This window comes from Thalia democratica, chromosome 8 (assembly GCF_965202585.1).
Source record: "Thalia democratica chromosome 8, ktThaDemo2.hap1.1, whole genome shotgun sequence".
Taxonomy (NCBI): domain Eukaryota; kingdom Metazoa; phylum Chordata; class Thaliacea; order Salpida; family Salpidae; genus Thalia; species Thalia democratica.
In genome coordinates this window covers 5095890-5114750 of record NC_139172.1, presented here as the reverse complement: position 1 = coordinate 5114750, position 18861 = coordinate 5095890, and the positions used below count along the sequence as shown (strand labels likewise).

Below are 18861 nucleotides of genomic sequence, written 5' to 3'. Positions count from 1 at the left end.
TTACACTAGTAATAGATTAGATATAACACTTTTTTTTTTAAACTTATCACTGAATTTGTTATGTTAAGGGTATAGGGGGAAGAGGTCAGTCACCTTTTTCACAATTTTGTCTTATTTTATTGAGTTGTAACTAAGCTATGAGTTGCTTTTTGCAGATTTTTAAAGCTCAAAATACTTTTGAGATAAAGCTAGTTGAAGTCGGAAACTACAATAGTACTAATTAAGACCCCCAAATATCTAAAATGACTTCTTAAGGGGATTTTCCTTACTTTGAAAAAATTTCAGGCTAAATTGGTCCCAGTCAAGCTAAATGAAAAAAATTTCGCGCACGAACCCTGAATTAACTTAAAACTAAAAATAGACCCAAAAATGTTTACTTTTAAAAACCTGGAAGAAATTTGAAAAACCTGGAAAAATTTTTGAAAAAACGAGTGGCAACCCTGTGTAAGTGTATCACTAATGTTTAACTTGATTTAATGCAAGAATTTTTTAATTTTGAAAAAAAAAACTCTTTTGTTGTATTTTACCTAAAATTTTTATTTTCAATATTAAAAAACCCAACATTATAAATCTTTTAAATTATGAAATAAATGTTTTCTGAAAATTTGAGGTTTTTAGCTCAAAAAAAGGAGGTGGAAATAGATTTTTAGTGAATTTTTAAACTTCCAAGAAAATTGACCCTATAAAATTTCAATTGATTTGGTTTTGAAAACTTTTTACAAAAATGTCTATATCTCAAAAACTAATTAATTTTTTACAATTGTATAAAAACTGACTTGTAGTTTATACATAAAGCTTTCAAATAAGAGCAAGTGTTAATTTTTGTAGAGATCCCCATGCCAAATGTTTTTCAACAAATTTTCATCAGTGTGATACAACTGTAACAAAATAAAGAAAATTTTAAAACTCTTATAGCTTTATAATTTCTGAGGCAATTATAAGGCTATATAAGTTTTTATTATTTTATTTATTTTATTGTATTTATGTATTTATTTTGTAACAATTGTATCACACTAATGAAAACTTGTTGAAATATATTTGTGTTTTGTAAAAGACCTTGTTAGTATTACAATCAAGTATAATAGCAAACTGATGTTTAAAACAAGATTAACTTATAAAACCCATTTGAAAGTATTTATCTATGGTGTATATAAATAAATTTTAATTATTATAATTTTATTTTAATGCTAGTTTTTGGAATTAAAATCATGTATTTTAGTTTTTGGTGCTACTAAAACCATTTTGATTCTTAATTATCAAAGGTTAACATTAATTATCTCCTAAATTTTTATCAGGAACATTTATTAGTGTGTTTTTTAAATCAAAATAGCAATCAGTCAAAGAACTTAGAAGTATGGGAAGAAGTAAGTTATTTTTTATAATTTTTTAATCATTGTAAAAATATTAAGTTTTTATTAATTTTTTATTACAATTCTTGAGACTTCAAAAAATTTTCAATTTAATGAAAGTCATATTGATTAACTTGAACAAAATAGCTAGCTAGTTTTGTAATTAAATATAAATTTAATTAAAAACACAGTAAATTAAAAATTTTCAGTAGGTAAAATATCTAATTTAAATACTTTTGTTTAGTGATAGAATTTAAAGTAGTAGGTTTTGTAAGCTTGATAAAATTGTTTAAATATTGAAAGTAAATTACTTCTTTTTGATAAAAAAGTTCCACTAAAGATTTGTTATAATAAAAGTTTTCAAAACTTTGTTTAAAAAGTTTAAAATTTTTTTTCTACATATATTCTACAAGAGAGAAAACAAAAGTTACATATTTATTGAGTTATAAATTTTATAACCATAAACTGTTAAGACAGTAACTAATATTTGAAAAAAAAAGATCAAAATCACAAAGACAGTATTTTTCTTTAAAACAAAAGCATTTTTCTAACAGAAAAAGCTCGAGACAACGATGTGGTCACAGTAACAGATCATATAGGCACTTATACTTACACCAAGTCTAAACTGTTTGAAGTTTTGATAAAAAACAAGATCTTCAAGGCTGAAGCGAGAGAGGACGGCAGAGGGAGGTGGTACAGATATGCAGGTTTGCATTTATTGTTTATTGTTGCAAATATCTAAACTTTGTTGATGATGGCATTTATTGTTTATTGTTGTTGGTCGTGTGAAGTTAATTGTTTATTGTTGTTAACATCTCAACTTTGTTGATGATGGCCAAAATAGATATTGGTCATTTATTCGTTTGTTATTTTTTTATATGCTTGTTTTGGAAGTTATTTGAACATTTTTAAAAAGTACATAATATGTTATATTAAAAACAAATTCAATCAAATTTATGCAAACATTTAACAAAAACTTAAACAATTTAAATTAGTTCCAACTGCATATATAATATTTTAGGAGAACTGAAAACAACAGTTGTTTTATTTATTTTTTACCAATTTTTTAACACATAATTTTGATGTAAATATATGCAAGGTGATGTTTCAAAAAAAAAAAAAAATTAAGTGTTAGGCACAAGCAGCAGTAGAGAAACCTTCCAACTGTTTCTGAGTGTCCGCAAGGACAATGGTTATCAGTGCAAACCCGAGTGGTTTCTAAGGACTCAAATTCGGCAGGCTCTTGAAGAGTGAGTGATTTTACATTTTCTCCATGCTACTTTTTTATTAATTATTACTTGAGAATAAATATATGCAAGAAAGTTTGAGTAGTTTAGTTAAATGTTTTAATTCTTAAAGTTTTCATTTAATTGATAAATTTGTGACTAAACTGCAATTAAAAAAAAAGTAGGTATATGCTTTTGAAAATAAGCATACTGATTTTTCTTAACACTAACTGTAATGTAGTATTTAAAATTTAATTTAGGTGCTCTAGATAATTTAATATTTAAGCTTAAGAATACAAGTACTACCAGGGAGCAAATTGTGATGCTTTTCTGTTATTTACGTTAGTTTAGATTCCATGGTTGTTTTATGTTTTCAATTCAATAAACATTCGTTTGAGTTTATATTGTTAATCTACACCCTTATTTCTAACCCACAACCCACCTTACCCAAACATATAACAGATTAACCGGAGAAAAGTTTCATTACTAATAGCTTAAAATAAAAATAAGTAAAATGATAGCCAATCAGGAGCTACCTTAGAACTGCAGCTATATTTTTAACATTTACACATAATCATTGTTGTACTAAGTTAATATTTCATAGATGAAAAAAAGTTTAAGTTATTTTACTATGACTAATTGAATACTATAATTAGAAGAATTATAAATTTTAAACTATAGTACTGTTGAAAATATTTGAAATATAAATTTTGGGAATTGAAATTTTCAGGGTTGCCACTTTACCTGGAAACCTGGAAAAACCTGGAATTTGTCATCTTAGGCTAAAATAACCTGGAAAAACCTGGAAATTTGATCAAAAAACCTGGAAAAACCTGGAATTTTTAAAAACTTTAACATTTTCAGTTGTAAAATTTTGATTTGACACAAAAAATCTATCATATAATTAAGATTTTTTGTCATCATCAAAAGTTTTTTTATTAAAAAACACATTTAAAGTAACTTTACAGTATCTTATCAATGCTTTTATTCTATTTTAACACAGTTTCTTTATTGGAAATTAGCTTAAAACTAAAAATAGACCCAAAAATGTGGACTTTTAAAAACCTGGAAGAAATTTGGAAAACCTGGAAAAAAGTTTAAAAAACTGAGTGGCAACCCGGAGTTTTATAACACCCTTGAGTTTTATTTATCTTAAATAGTATAAAACAATAATGCTTAAAAACAAACAATGGGTTGAGAAATACAGCAAGTAAATTTAATTAAACAAATTCTTTACAGGCAACAGAAAGCTTTACAGGAGAAAGAAGCTGATGAAAAGCAGGCAACAAAAAGCAAATCAAAACCAGAAACACAAGAAATGAAGGTTGATAAACCTGCTGCCGTTAGCACTCCTCGACCGGCCAGAAAGAGGACAGCACCTGGAAAATACAGTGACTATGTGCAGGTTTTTATGAATAATTTGTTAATCAAAATATTTTTGTGATAAAGCGTATGTTTTATATCAAGTCAATGTATGTTGCATTGTAATTATTTCTGTGTGGCTACACCTTTAAAAACCCAACAGCACACAGACATTATACCAGTGTCGTATTGTTTTAACTCAAAATACGCATTTTGATTTTTAGAAACCAGTTTTGAAGTCGTCGTACAGCAAACGAGGAAGCAAGCAGCAGGTTGAAAACAAAGAAGCTGTTGAGTTGTTCAAATCTTCCGACGATGACGAAGCTGAATTTCCCGGCTTTCCTCCCAAGCATCGGAAGGTTTTTGTAATTTTTGTAACTTTTTCCATTTAAACTGTTAGAATTTAATTTTACAATGCTAATTTATTGAAGATTGCAACATCAAGTAAGAAGTCGGATATGATTGAAGCAAATGGTTCAGATGATCTTCAGGACGTACAAATCATCCCTAATGATATGGTTATTATTTTAATTTAAATTAGTAGAAATAGATATTTAGAGAATACAACTAAAAATGTACTTCTTTCAACTTTTTACAAATATCAAGTTAATTAATATAATGATTTATGCCTTATGATTTTTTTACTAATTGGGATTACTTATAGCTTTATTATACTTCGTAGGCTTAAGCAATTATTTATTAAGTGTACTGATCCTTTAAAAAGATTTGAGTCTGATTGAAAAACAATAAGGAAGTTTTAGAAAAAGAAAACCAAAAAAAAAAATTTTTTTAAGAAGTACTAGCTTAAAAAGGTTGCAATAAAAATACTGGATTGAAATAATCTAATTTATTTCTGTGAAGCTGTTTTTAGGTTCTTAATCCGTTTTCACAGGATATTAAAAAATTTTTGTTCAAAAATAGTTTTTGAAAATAAAAATGTAAATAAACCAGTTATAAGAATTGCAGATTTCAACTTTCAGATTAAGTCAAAAAAAAAAAAACCTGTAAGGCAACAAAACAATTTTTTAAACAAAATTTGTTTGAAAGTAGTTTATTAACAATTTGTATTTTAAACTAATCAAAGCTTAGGAACAATTTAATTATAGAAGTTAATAACTACAGATAAAATCGGTCACTTCTTGTATAAGTTTTTCAAGAAGTGAGGTTGAGATGAAATATGACCCATTAAACGGAAAAATTCTGGTTCGTTGTAAAATTTTTCACTACATTTAATCAAGTTAAACTGTTTTTTTTGTTCTTTAAGCATGAAAAATCCATTTTGTATAAAGCTTTAAGAGAGTTTATTTTTTAGTACTAAAAAAATCTATAAATCTAAATTTTTTATATTGAAATAGCGAATGTGCTTAAAAATTAAACTAATTTCAATGTCATTTTTAACAAAAGTGATTTTTAGTCTAGACTAGGGTTCCCCAAACTTTTTTTCAAAAAGCTAAACCTCTTCCAACAATATTTTTCAACAATCTATCATTAAAAATTTTAAGACCTTTTCCTTTTCATCATCATCTCCAGAATATCTCATTATGACCTCATCTCTTTGCTGCTAACGGCCCACTCTGGGAAACCCTAGTCTAGATAAACTTACTGCATTGTCTCTCAACCGAATCAAAGTATTTTTATTAAATAATGTGCTCACCTGATTTACCTTCCCTCTTTTACCCTAATCTTTATTTTGTGTCCAATCTCCTATAAAAATCTAAGTTGCAACACCTTGCTATTCTTAAAAAAACTATTGAGTCCATTTAGATAATAGTTCATAAAAATAAATACGTAATAATTAAAATAACAAGTAGTTTAGTTTTAAAGTTCTACTTATTTGTTAATTTTTTTTTGTATGTGGAAGTATTATCTTATTACATAAGGTTAGACTAAGAATAATCTAAATATATATTCTATTAAAATAGTTTTTTTGTTGAAAACACCAGATAATTTAAAGTAAAGTTATGTTTAGAGCTATAGAAACTTTACCGATTTTCATAAAATATAAGTTAAAATAAAAGTAATTAAAAAAAATGTTTAATCACATTTTTTTAATAATATATTTTTTAGTTGAAATTAATAAAAAATTTAGATAGGTTCGATCATATACAAATACTTCTATTAATTTGTTACTTTTTGTAAAAAGCGATTACTAAATTCATTATAATTTTTTTACAACAAATAGTAGTTTCTTGAAAATCATTCACAGTAAATTAAAAGTTATACAAAAAGGTTGTCACTCACTCAGGCCACCTAGACTAATTAAAGTTTTATTGAAAACTATGTAAGTGTTTGAAGTTTTATTAAGTGCAAGTGTTTTACAAAACTTGTTTGGATGTTTTCATAAATGTTAAAGTAAATAAAATAAGAAAATAGTTACCCCTTTTCAAAATAATACATTTATTTGAGATATAAGTCCCTTTGTTATTACTATGATTTATCTAAGTATTAAAACTTTTATTAAAGTAAATTTCGTTTAAAATCAGGCTAAATTGTTTGTTTCAAAGAGTTGCAACCCTTGCCAAACTATAAACTTGACTAATTTTTTCAAGTTGAGAACAATTTTGTCATTAAATTTATTATTAAAGACACCCTCTACGCCTGCCAACAACGTCGACCTAACTGATTCTCGAATAATGAAATTGTTTTATGAAAAAAATTGCTCTAAACCTATCGAGGTCACTCCTTCTCGTGCAAAAAAATCCAAACGGTCCAAAACTCGCCAGGTTAGTTTTGATAGCTGAACTTAACTTAGTTTGTGTGACATTAAGACTGTTTGAGTAACAACATACTTGGACATACTTGTTTTCAAGCACTAATCTCTGATCTTTATCCTTAACTTTGTATTTTAATCTTGTCTGAAGCCACTCTACTTGTGGCTGAGTGTTTTGCTACATACGTTGTCAATTAAAAACTTGTTTTTCTTAGAAAAATATTGATTTTGCTAAAATAGTCAAAAACTTTGTGTTAATCCAATAAATATTTAAACAGTCAATTGCAAGTAATTGAAAGTGTCATTCATATGATTTGCTGCTTTTTATTACTAAAGTTTTTTTTCATTATTTTACTATATAATTTTTTCCTAGATTATTTGCAAACCTTTTTTTTCTTTTCATGTTTATGTCAACCAAATTCTATTCATGTATATATATTTATAAACATATTTACACTTCTCTACTTAGTCTACCTATAAACTCTCTCTAATCAAAGCAAGGCAAAAAAAAGTTGAACTTACAGTTTTTTACTTGATTATTTGAACCTAGTAGTCAAAAGTATATGGCTTAAAATGCCGAGACAAATTTTTTAAAAACATTATAAACATTTTTTAGAGCATTGCTGAAGATGAAAATGTCACTGACGAAGCATCTCCAAACGTTCAAAGAGGCTTGTCGTTTGACAAGAAGTGGTTCGAAAAGGAAAAACGGCTCATTTTCCAGCAAACAAGTAAGCTTCTGAATTTAGTTTAGCAACTTACTAAGTTTATAAAGAAGTAAATAACTGTTAGTGACCGTTTTGTTTGTTGAACTATTTATTTTACAGCAGTTTAAATTGATTATTCGGATAGATATGTGAAAAAAAACTCTCAAAAGACACATTAGAAAATATAAAATATTTATTAAAAAAAATGATGTCTATAAAATGTTTTTTTTTTTAAATAGGCCAAGAAATGATGAAGCAATTGAATCTGGCAGCTATCAAAAGGAATGATGTTCTTAAAATGCTGAAAGACGAGTCAAAAAAACTCGTTGTTTTCGAACAAGGTATGTTGTTTGCAATTAATTTGTGTTAAATCTTACTAGACTTAACTGAAAAGTTGTATTTTTAGGATATGTTTTTCAATTAAAGTTGACAATCTCACTCGATAACGATTTTTTTCTGTATAATCCAAATTAATGAGTGCATATAAAAACACTATTTTAGTTGTCAATCATCAACTGTTAGTATTTAATTTAAACTAACTAATGTTTTTATAATTGAAATGGTACAAATTTTAGAATCTTTTATTTTTACACTTGATAGAATACCATAATGTAGTTTTAGTATACTTATTAATTAAATATAAATTTTACTGTCAATTTTGCACTATTTAAATAACAATATATTTATGTACTTATGCTTTTTTATTTTTGACCAAAGTAAGTAAATTAAAGAATATTAGTAACAAGGTTGCCACTTTACCTGAAAACCTGAAAAAACCTGGAATTTTGAACAAATATCACTAAAAAAATTTGGAATTTTAACAATTTTCACATGTTAAGTAGTGAAATTTAGATTTGACTCAAAAAATATATCATATAAATAAACATCATCAATTTTTTTTTTTTATAAACACATATAAAGTAGCTTAACAGTATCATTTTAATGTTTTTTATAGTATTTAACACAGTTTCTTACCTTAAACTTAACTAAAAATAGTCCAAAAAACATTTAGAAAACCTAGAAAAATTTTTGAAAAAACGAGTGGCAACCCTGTAGTTAGCCTATCAAAACCAAGAAATATCAAGTAAATAATTCTGATAAATGTAATTCTTACAGATAAACTAAAGAAGGTAATGGAGCAACACCAAAATTCGTTGCAGATAGAAGTGAAGAAGCTCGCTAAGAAGGAAGTTGAAGCCCAATTGGGTAGTTTTAACTCACCAAATTTGATTTGTTTGTTCTTTCAAAAGTAGTAACTTATTTTAAAACACGCAGAGAAGAGATTGGAGAAGTTCGAGAAGGCTTGTTCTGATAAGTACATGAAGAAGGTGCAAGAAGAGCTGTCATCACTGAAGGCGGTGGTTGCTGAAATAACAAGTAAAGCTCAAGCAACCGAAGAAACCGCTTCAAGCGAAAACGTGGAAAATTCAGATGAGAATCTTAACATCAGCGGTGGAGCAGACGGCGTCGTAGTCAACGATGGTGCAAACGAACCGGCCTGCCAGGAGCAGACGAGTGAAGTTGAAGAAGAGAGCACCGCAGATGAAGAAACTTCCACGCAAAGCGCTCACGTCTCAGATGAGAAGGAAGAAGTGAACATGAGCACAACGGAAAGCGAGCTGGCAGAAGACAACGAAATGGCAGTAGACCCCAATGAAGAAGGCAAGCTGGCAGAAGACGCCAATGAAGACAGCGAAATGGCAGAAGACACCAATGAAGACAGCGAAATGGCAGTAGACCCCAAGGAAGAAGGCAAGCTGGCAGAAGATACCAATGAAGAAAGCGAAGTGGCAGTAGACACCAAGGAAGCCGACGCATCGCTGGAAACGTTGGAGACTAGCAATGCGAATTCATCTCTGTAAGTTCTCATGACATAAGCTTGTAAATTTGCAATTAAGTAGAAAAACATTTCTTTAATTTCAATAACAGATGGATTCTTAAAAAATTTTATGTATATGTTTTGTATGTAAATATTTGTTTAAAAAAGTATAAAAGCTTAAGAAAATAAATACTTTCTAGAATTTTCTCGATCGAAGATAAGCAACCATCGCATGAAAAAATTGCTGAAAAAGAAAATGCAAATGAAGTGGAAAGTGTAGCAGCGGAGGTAGTATAAATTGAAATTATTTGATAAATATCTTTATTAAAGTAATTGAAACATAACATATTATTAACTATTTTCAAACAAATATACAATCTTTTTATATCTAGCCGGACTTGGTTGTCTTCCGCCTAAAATTTAAATTATTCAACTATTCACAATACTTACTTAGTTTAGATACATAGGTTATGCCAAGAAATGTATTAAACCGTAACAGTGTAAGATTATTCAAACAAATCGATAATTTTTTATCAGAGCACCAATTGTGCTATTTCTAAGTTGATGATAAATAGTTGCTGTTACGAATATAATAATGTATTTATATTTTCTTGAAAAACTGCTGATTTACAGGAAAAATGCCTCGATGAAGTAGACAACCGTCCAGTCCTCACTAAGAATCGTACGTTGGAGTGGCGTGAAAAAAACAAAATAACACTTACAAACGAAAGTTTACGTAAGTCTTGCTGTTTTGATAGAAAACTTGTAAACTCTATAACTTATGCTAAGGTGTTTTAGCATAAAGTTTATCTCTACTTGAAGTGTTAAAAGTTTATATATTTATAATTATAATGTTAATTGTTTGAAATCTTGTTTTAGGGCTTATAACAGTCTAATGTTTTTAAAATTTCCATGCATTTTTAATATACCTTTTGAACTAACTAACCAATATATGTAATTTATAGAAAGCGTTTAAGTTTATAAAAGTAATTAAAAAGTGCAAGCTATTATGTCAAGCTAGTAAGTAATTCTTGTCTAAACAGGCAGAATCAAAAAAAGGAAGAATTCTTCAAGTAAATTATTTAAATTATCTATAGAAAACGAAGGTTGCAATAAGCCAAGAAAAACTTTCAATGCTCCAAATGATGCTTCAATGCAAGAAGAAAATATGTCCTCACATTCAGCTGATGCCAATGAAGCAAGTTTGCACGAAGACAAACATGATGAAGATGCCACTAAAGATGATGACGTTTCTGGTCTTCCGCAAGTTTTGGTGGGTAATCTTTCCACTATTTGTACTACGTATTCGCTTGAGGTTGAATTAAATATGATACATGCATACTTGTGTTAAATCACCAAATGAATTTAAGAACTAAATAAAAAAAAAACTGTAGATCTATACAGGGTGGACAAAAAACCTGCAATCCTGGAAAACCTGAAATTTGAGAAATCGATATATATTTATTGTATTTAATTTTACAGAGCGCCAATGAAGTAAGTTTGCATGAAGACAAACATGACAAGGCTACTGGTCTTCCGCAAGCTTTGGTGCGTTTTTACTGTTTGCTTATAACACTATTACGGAGTATTAAGGAGTTTAAGAACTAGTTAAATGTAATGTTACAAGTTATAAATTTTACAAGCGGGATTTATAAAACAGCATATATACATATCACGTATCTAGATACTGTAACTCTACCAAAACTCCTCTACATCACTGAAGAATGTAATTAGGTAGATGATTATGGTGTTTTTAATTTAGTATTGAAAAATTTCAGGTTTTAAGGTATTAAAACCAATTAAAAAGGAATTTAAATACTTTAACGCAAATTTCTAATTAAGGAAAACATATCTAGTTTGTTCAAAAAGTTATCCAAATTAATAAAAGTGCAATAGCAAATATTCATATTCTATTTAATTTTACAGAGCGCCGATGATGAGCCGACCAATCAGAGCGCTGATGAGGAGATGACCAACCAGAGCAGCGATGAGGAGATGACCAACCAGAGCAGCGATGAGGAGCCGACCAATCAGAGCGCTGATGAGGAGGTGACCAATCAGAGCGCCGATGAGGAGCTGACCAATCAGAGCAGGCGTGACGAGCAGACAAACCAGGGCGCCAATGAGGAGCTGATTGACCAGAGTACCCGTGATGAGCCGACCAATCAGAGCAGGCGTGACGAGCAGAGATGCTACGACGATGCTGCTGACGTTTTGGAGGAAATAGTACAATTCGCAGAAGCTGCCTGCCAGTAAAAATTAGCCGATTGAATTTGCAGGCAACCTGCCAACCTGTTTATTAAACTTTTCACTTTTGTCGATCTTAATGTTGTTTGGTTTTAATCTGTTTGGAATCGAATTAGGTTATTAGCTTGTCATTTAATTACATTTCCAATAGTTCATTTCCAGTAGCTGGTCCCATGTTTGATGATTAGTTAATGTCCACGGACAGAAGTTTGCTTAGACGTTCTTTTTTTCTTTGTTTCCATAAGTTTTTGTATTTCGATCAAGTCCGTTTCCGCTAGTTCAATTAAGTACTTTCTTTAGAATTCTTTGAGTTTTGTAAATCATTTTGAATTGGTAATACATATTTACTGGTTCTTCTACCATTACACACTTGTCCCCCGGGCACTAATAAGAGCTAGTTGTTTAACCAGAATGAAGCTGGGTCCTTCCTGTTTTTGATAATGTAATAATGAAGTTTTATGATTAAAGTTAAAGCTTTTACAACTTCATAACGTTAAAGAAACAGGTTAGATTATAAGTTAGTATGTAATGCTGTTAGGAATGCTTAATATAGTCTAATAGTTTTATTTAAGGTGTGAAAATTAAGTTGTAAGTAAAATTAAAGTGTTGCAAGCCAGTATAAACGTATTTAGCGAATTAGCAGCTATTTGAAATGGTGTACCTGGTGTACAGAGGAATTGGGCATATTGAAAAATGTACTGGAACATTATGTGCTGTTATATAAACAAATACTCCCTTACTTGATTAAAACCTTAAAGCACGTTTGAAAATTATGTTTGTGAATTGTTCTAAAGTCAAGTATGTATAATCTGTCCTGCTTTTTATAGTTAAAGAAAAATAGGCGTAATTAAATGCAGTTCTAAGATGAAATTGAATTTTTACCGAGGGCCGACAAATATTGCTTTCCCTAAACTCCAAATAGTTTCTTATAAATTAGTCCATTTTTCTTAACAGAATTTTAACTTTTATGTTTATCGCTTTTTTAAATTAGAATGAATAAATAAAATTATTTCCAACAGAGTTTTGTTATTTTTTTGTATAAATAAAACATCTAATTCCTTGCTTTTAGAATTAAATATTTTATAAAGTTATGATTTTATGTATTTTTATTAGATCAGTTTAAAGGTAAATGATCGAGAAAAATAAATAATAACTGAATTGGTAACAGTATGATAAAATAAAATTAACGCTTTGAAATAAATGTTACAAAATAACAGTTTAAATTTGATAAGAAATAATAAATACAAATTTGACAGAGTATTCTATCCAAGAAGGAGGTTCAAGGCAAAAGTTTTATTATTTCAAGAATACTGTTTCACCGTAAAGCGGGTCCTAAAATTATAAATCTTATTTTAATAGAACTTTATTTGAAAAAGTTTTATAATTGTTTAAAATAGTTGTAAGCTAAGAAGCGGTCCACCTGATCTGTCATTATTGCAATAATACCGTGTCTTAATTAAAATAATCGAAATGATTATGAGCGACGTTTTTAATTATTTCGTTGCTCAAACAAAACGTCTTAAATTAAAAAAGTAATCGGAACTAACTTATAACAAATGTTTCCTAAAAATACATAAGCTCCAGGCAACATGTCAAGAAAAAATTGTAGTAAATCTACATTTCTAAATAATAACTGATACGTAGATTAAAGGTTAACAAACATTAGCAATTTTTTTCTTGATGAAAAAAACAAGGGTATTTTACTGAACTAATATATTTCAACAAATTTTCATCAGTGTGATACAATTGTTACTAAATAAAGAAAAATTCAAACTTATATAGTCTTATAGTTGCATCAGAAATTAGTTTATCAATCAAAACAAAAAAATTAATTGAAATCTTAAGTAAACATAATTAGATATAACATGAGAGCACTAATTGACTAAAAAATGATAATGTATAATCAAAATTTTTGTGCTTACATAAATTTGTTTAATTTAAATGAATTTTTATAGCTTCAATTTTGACCTGGTAAAAAATTGTTATAACTTCTTAATATTTTAAGTTTTGTCTTATAACTTTTTCCACAAATGGACTTTTAACTAAATGTTCTGACACTGAATATCTATTTATTGCTTTTTAATTGTCTTTGGCTGGTTATTAGTATGTTCTCTTACTCACTTTAGAGTTTAGAATGTGCTCTTTAATTCTGGTTTCAAGGTGCCTAGAGGTTTGACCAATATAACTGTTTAAACATCAGCATTTAAACGTGTAAACCACACAGCTTTGATGTTTGTTAGATATGAGGTTTTTACTTGTAGGACTCAAAACAGAACTTAATGTAAAAATAACTCTAGGTTTTGCAGCACGATATACTTTTTCCATTATATCACCCTGATGAAAATTTGTTGAAACATATTTGTTTTACCTAGTTTGTTTTTAACAAGTACAATAGCAGACTAATGTCCATAACTTTTTTGTTGTCATTATCAAGTATACAAATGTATTTAACTAAAACCGCAATAGCAAACTTTCATCTAATAATTTGTTTGCAATGTTTTTTTAACTGATTTTTTAAAAAGAGCATGTCGATGGTTTGGATCATAGTCGCACTTCTATACATGACATACAATTATAATTATTTTTGTTTTTTGTGTATTTTTTTTTGTTCAAACTTTAATGGAGTTTTTTTATTGCTTAATTAATTAACCAAATATTTCTTTACTCTATTAAAGTGCTGACAAAATTTGAAAAAATAATTAATCTCTTAAAAAATACTGTTTGTTAGCTAAAAAAGAAGATGCAAACAATTTAGCATTCACTGTTTTGAAAATTTCTAGCTAAACGGAATTATACTTCTAAAAATGATATGGACTCTTATTTGTTGATCTGTAGACCACTTATTCAAAAATAAATCTGTCTATTATTTATAGCACTTAATCAGAATAGTGTCCTAAGGACTCTAATTGATGTTGCGATTTAAACTTTGAAATAAAATTTTGTATAGTTGGAGAAACGGTTTGATTTAGTCATTCAAAGTTTTAGTGAATCAAGCTTAAAATTAAGATATACGTTCTAAATGTTTATCACTAACACTGAAATAATTAATTTCATTTTTAGTCTGTAATCTTTTGAAAACTCAACACAAATTAGTTTGTTTTTCATGTCTGTTAGCTTTAACAGAAGCTCTGTTGTTCTTTAGATAAAATATATGAGAACTAAGAAAGAATTCCGATAAAGTTTTTCTAGCTAATTTTTTTGTTACCATACTTTAAACATTTTTCATTACATTAATTTCAGTTATCAAAGTTGCCACAGTTTAAACTTTTGTACTTAACTCAAAATGCGTCTAGTCTTAAAAAAAAGCATAAGTTTCAAAATAGCTGCTAGACTTTGAGAAGCTTTATTTATAAGAACTTTGATTTGAAAATAATCCAGCCAGCTATATAACTGTAGCCATATTGTTTTTCCTTCCAAGGATTTTTCAAGCAAAAATTTAGATTTTTTCACCAGAAAGTAATCTAAAATATTTTTGTAAGGTTATAAAGTGAAACTTTTTCTATAATTAAGCATCTTTTATGACGTTTATCAATGATATGATTTAAAAAACTTATTTTTAATTCAAAATAAAATAACTGCATTTTGATCAAAAATATTTTATGCTATAATTTGATCTAATTAAAAAAAAGTATCAGCACCAGTTCTAAGAAGATAAATTAAATGAACTTAACAGAAAGAAATACAGCAGGTACGTTTTCATTTAAATATTTTTTATTTTAGTATTTTTGGCAAGTATTATATGTACTGTTATACCAAAGAAGTTGCTTGGATTTTTTTACTTAATAAGTATTACTAAGTAGTTTATAGTAGGTGTTTATATTTCTATAGATAAAATAAAAAGTATACATAAACTTGCATTTAAAAAATAAGTTTTAATTCACTGTGAGACAATGTAACTCACATTTTTGTTTGATCATTGGTGATCACCAGTTAAGTATTTTAGGAAAAATACTCGTTTAAAAGAGTTTTCAAAAAATCCTTATCAACTTTTTAAGTATTATTAAAGGATTAAGAACTACAATATGTAAAAAACAAACTGATTTATTTACAGTTACAGTACCTATTCATTCTTTCCATAAATTACAAAAAAAATACTTATTAACGTTGTTTTCAAAAGAAAAGTTTTATAAGAAAAGTTTACCCAATCCTGCACATTAAGACAGTGTGAGTCACATTTATGTTCAACTTATTTTTGATTTTTAATTTCTATAAGTTCTTATTTGAAAACTTACATATGAAACAACTTCTTACTGAAAACAATGCTCTTAAATATGGACTTAAACATAGCATTTAACCCAGAAACATAGACAAAGTTAAATTACGTGCCAATATAGACTCTTAAATAAGGATAATTTCAACAAGTTAGACAAAACTATTCTAGACTTTTTCAAAATAAATGAAAACACTTGCAACCTTTTAAGAAACTCATCAACAGTTGTATGTAAAATGAATAATGGAGTTGTTGTCTTAAATAATTCGGATTATTTCAAAAAGTTAGACAAAATTGTTCTAGACAAAAACCGTTTTGAAGAAATAAGTATAATCCTAGTTCATCAACACAAAAGATTGCAAATCAGCCCGTGGATTATACAAGAAAACAAAGTAATTTACTATTGCAGAAATTATACTAAAAATATAGTAAGCCAAAAAACCTATTATAACATATATCCACGTGATTCACAACCGGGAAAATTATATGGTGTAGTAAAAACATCCTAAGAAAATTATCTAAAAAGATCAGTACTATCAGTTATCAACACTCTAGAGAACAATCTAGCTAAATGGTTAGAAAAACAAATAAAAATTTTGCTTGTATGATAAATATAATGTTTCATCATCAAATGAATTTGTTAACAAAATGTTTAAGCTAAATATAAAACATTCAAACGATTTGCTATTTAGACATCAAAAGCCTATATATTCACGTTCCACTAAAAGAAGTAATCGAAGGCATATTAACAACAATTTATGACACAAATATCAAATCAATTTTCAAAGAAACCAAAATTACTCAAAATACATTAAGAAACATTTACAGTTGTGCTCCCAAAGTATTTTCCTTTACGGTGGAAAAATCTATAAACAAATAGACTGTGTTGCAATGGGTAGCCCATTAGTTTTGTATAGTTTTCAAAATGTTTGTGAAACTAAATAAAGATAAAAATGTGTAACCTCGATAATCTATATACTTATTTCAAATGGTATATAAATGTTTTGATAGTACGAGAACATCGTAGTATTTTTTTTCTGCAAAAATAGGTTTAAGGTTTAAAGAACTTTAGTTCATGTCGAACTAAATAATCAAGTAAACCCATAAAAATAAACGTTTTAAAGGTTATTTATATGAATGAATTTTACATAGAAAAAACAAGAACTTCGCAGGAAATGATTTTTTACGTAATTTAAAAGTTTTCAAAGACAAAGTATTTTTGAAAAGCTTCAAAGAAGTTTCATTAATAAAAGAGTACTTAATAAAAAAACTTACTTATGTATGAAAACTTATAAAGAAATATAATTAATTTTTTCAAAAATAAATTAGAGTTATCTATAATTAATATCTAATGCAGAAACTAAGTTTTACGAGTTTCTGATTGACACCAAAAGCGAAGGACCGTTTTTAAAGTTCGAGTATAAACTTGGCCAAGATCCAAAAACAGTTGCCCAACTGTTCATTGACAACAATGGTCTTCAACAGAGCTCCTTGAGTAGAATCGTGAATCATTTGCTTGAAAACATACCAGAAAGCAATCAGTACAATGGAATTGGTAAATTATTACTTTTTATATAAAAAGAATGTGGTTTGTACTTTATATTATTGCTGTTAATTTGACAAAACTCTTTAATTTTTTTTTAAGTTAAAAGTAGTAAAGTTATTGTGTATTTTAATAAATCATTTAAATACTAAAAATAGTACTTTAATGTTTTATAAAACTGTTTCTTTTTTAATATAACTGTTAAACAGATGAACCAATATCTTTTTTATCGTCGAATGGATCATTTTTTATTATTTATACGGTGGCGGTCGTAATACTGGTAATTTCATTGGTAGTTGGCTGGAAATTGCCAGATCTCATTGGTGGCAACAGTAAAGGTAAAAATTCGTAAATACTTTCTACAAACTTAAACTTATACTTTTATAAAATTATTTACTATTCAAATTCGGACAATTCAAATTCCGACAATTCAAATTCTTACAAAAAAATTGAAAGAGGCACAACTAAAAAAGTAATGCATATTTGTCAAATATAAGAAATACATATGTAGGTCATATTATATCTTAGCTGTTTTTTTTCTTATTGCAAAATATTAAATATTCTTTGAGATATGGCTTAAAAAAACATACTTATTTTTAGTAATATCAAAATATCTTAAATAATAGTTAAGATTTTGCAAAAACGAAAAAGTGGCTTGTAGGTTTTAACATGATCTTCATATGCTTTATTTCTTTTTTTTTCAAATTTATATTACTTTTTGAGATATAGTGTTTAATATTTTTTCAAAAATTTGAATTGTCCGAATTTGAGTTGTCCAAATTTGAATTGTCATGTAACCCTTTTATAAAGTTTATAGTTTGGTTATCGATGAAGAACTTTGAAATTTAAAAAATTTAAATCAAAAGATACATAAAATAAGCTTAAATTCAAGTTAACTACTCAAAAACAACACAGAAAATTTATTAAGTTCTGTTAACCTGCGTAACTTTTGAGTTTGGTTTTATAAGATCAAGAAAAATCTGTTAAAACTTATATCAAGAATAAATCAAAATTCATTTAGCAAAAGGTTCTTTCCGAGAAAATGACAGTGGTCAGCAATTTCCAAAAGTTAAACCACGCAAGAGATTTCTTCCAAAGGTATTATTTTGAAATTTTAACTCATTTAAATGTGTCAACTATAAAAAAAATTCCACAAAGTTTGCTTTTGTAACAACGTGTTGAACAAAAAATTCTTTTGAACAGGTCGTGCAAAGAAAATTAAATAAAAACAAAAAAGATCAAACAGACTATGAATATTCCACTGAGGTTTGTATTTATATAGTTATTTCAACTATTGAAAATATAAATTTAAGGGTTTTTTGATAGAGATCCTAGCGAAACATGTTCGGTGGAATTTACAATGATAAGAAATTAAACAGTATTCTTTCTTTATTACACTAAGGCATGTTTCTGTGTGTTAACTGGTTAACACACTTCAACGGAGCTCTGTAGAAAAATAAATACTGTAAGAAAAGAATGGAAGCTACTTTAGGTATATATATGTGTTTATTAACAATAAAAATAAATACTATAGATTATTGTAGACTTATGGTTAATAACAGATACCTGTATTGTATTGATTAGTACTGTTAATTGTATTGTATCTTTATTAACCATTAATCTACAATAATCTATAGTATTTATTTTTATTTAAATAAACAAATATTTATAATTTCTTTAGCTTCTAT

The 18861-nt window shown here is 27.5% G+C and overlaps 1 protein-coding gene across 3 annotated transcripts; it reads left to right on the top strand.

Annotated features, from left to right (window-relative positions):
* Window positions 1-1270: 1270 nt before the first annotated feature.
* Window positions 1271-12329, top strand: LOC145842124 (uncharacterized). 3 transcript variants are annotated; one of them, XM_082949510.1, is made up of 16 exons: window positions 1271-1364; window positions 1904-2056; window positions 2479-2599; window positions 3815-3980; window positions 4162-4296; window positions 4369-4455; window positions 6523-6660; window positions 7264-7378; window positions 7594-7695; window positions 8471-8560; window positions 8630-9212; window positions 9374-9461; window positions 9807-9909; window positions 10271-10446; window positions 10656-10721; window positions 11100-12329. In XM_082949510.1, exons 1-16 carry the CDS (start codon window positions 1355-1357, stop codon window positions 11427-11429), a joined length of 2463 nt encoding a protein of 820 aa, XP_082805636.1. In that variant the 5' UTR covers window positions 1271-1354; the 3' UTR covers window positions 11430-12329. The 3 variants fall into 3 exon arrangements, with proteins under 3 accessions (XP_082805636.1, XP_082805634.1, XP_082805637.1); XM_082949508.1 differs by having other exon boundaries at window positions 10217-10446; XM_082949511.1 differs by lacking the exon at window positions 10656-10721 and having other exon boundaries at window positions 10217-10446.
* The last annotated feature ends 6532 nt before the right edge of the window (window positions 12330-18861 follow it).

What these genes read in the sequence shown, in the direction of transcription:
- LOC145842124 (XM_082949508.1), top strand. An exon ending in AAATCATCCCTAATGATATG is followed by an intron (nt 4,456 to 6,522) that starts GTTATTATTTTA and finishes TTATTATTAAAG; the next exon opens with ACACCCTCTACGCCTGCCAA. An exon ending in ACTCGTTGTTTTCGAACAAG is followed by an intron (nt 7,696 to 8,470) that starts GTATGTTGTTTG and finishes TAATTCTTACAG; the next exon opens with ATAAACTAAAGAAGGTAATG.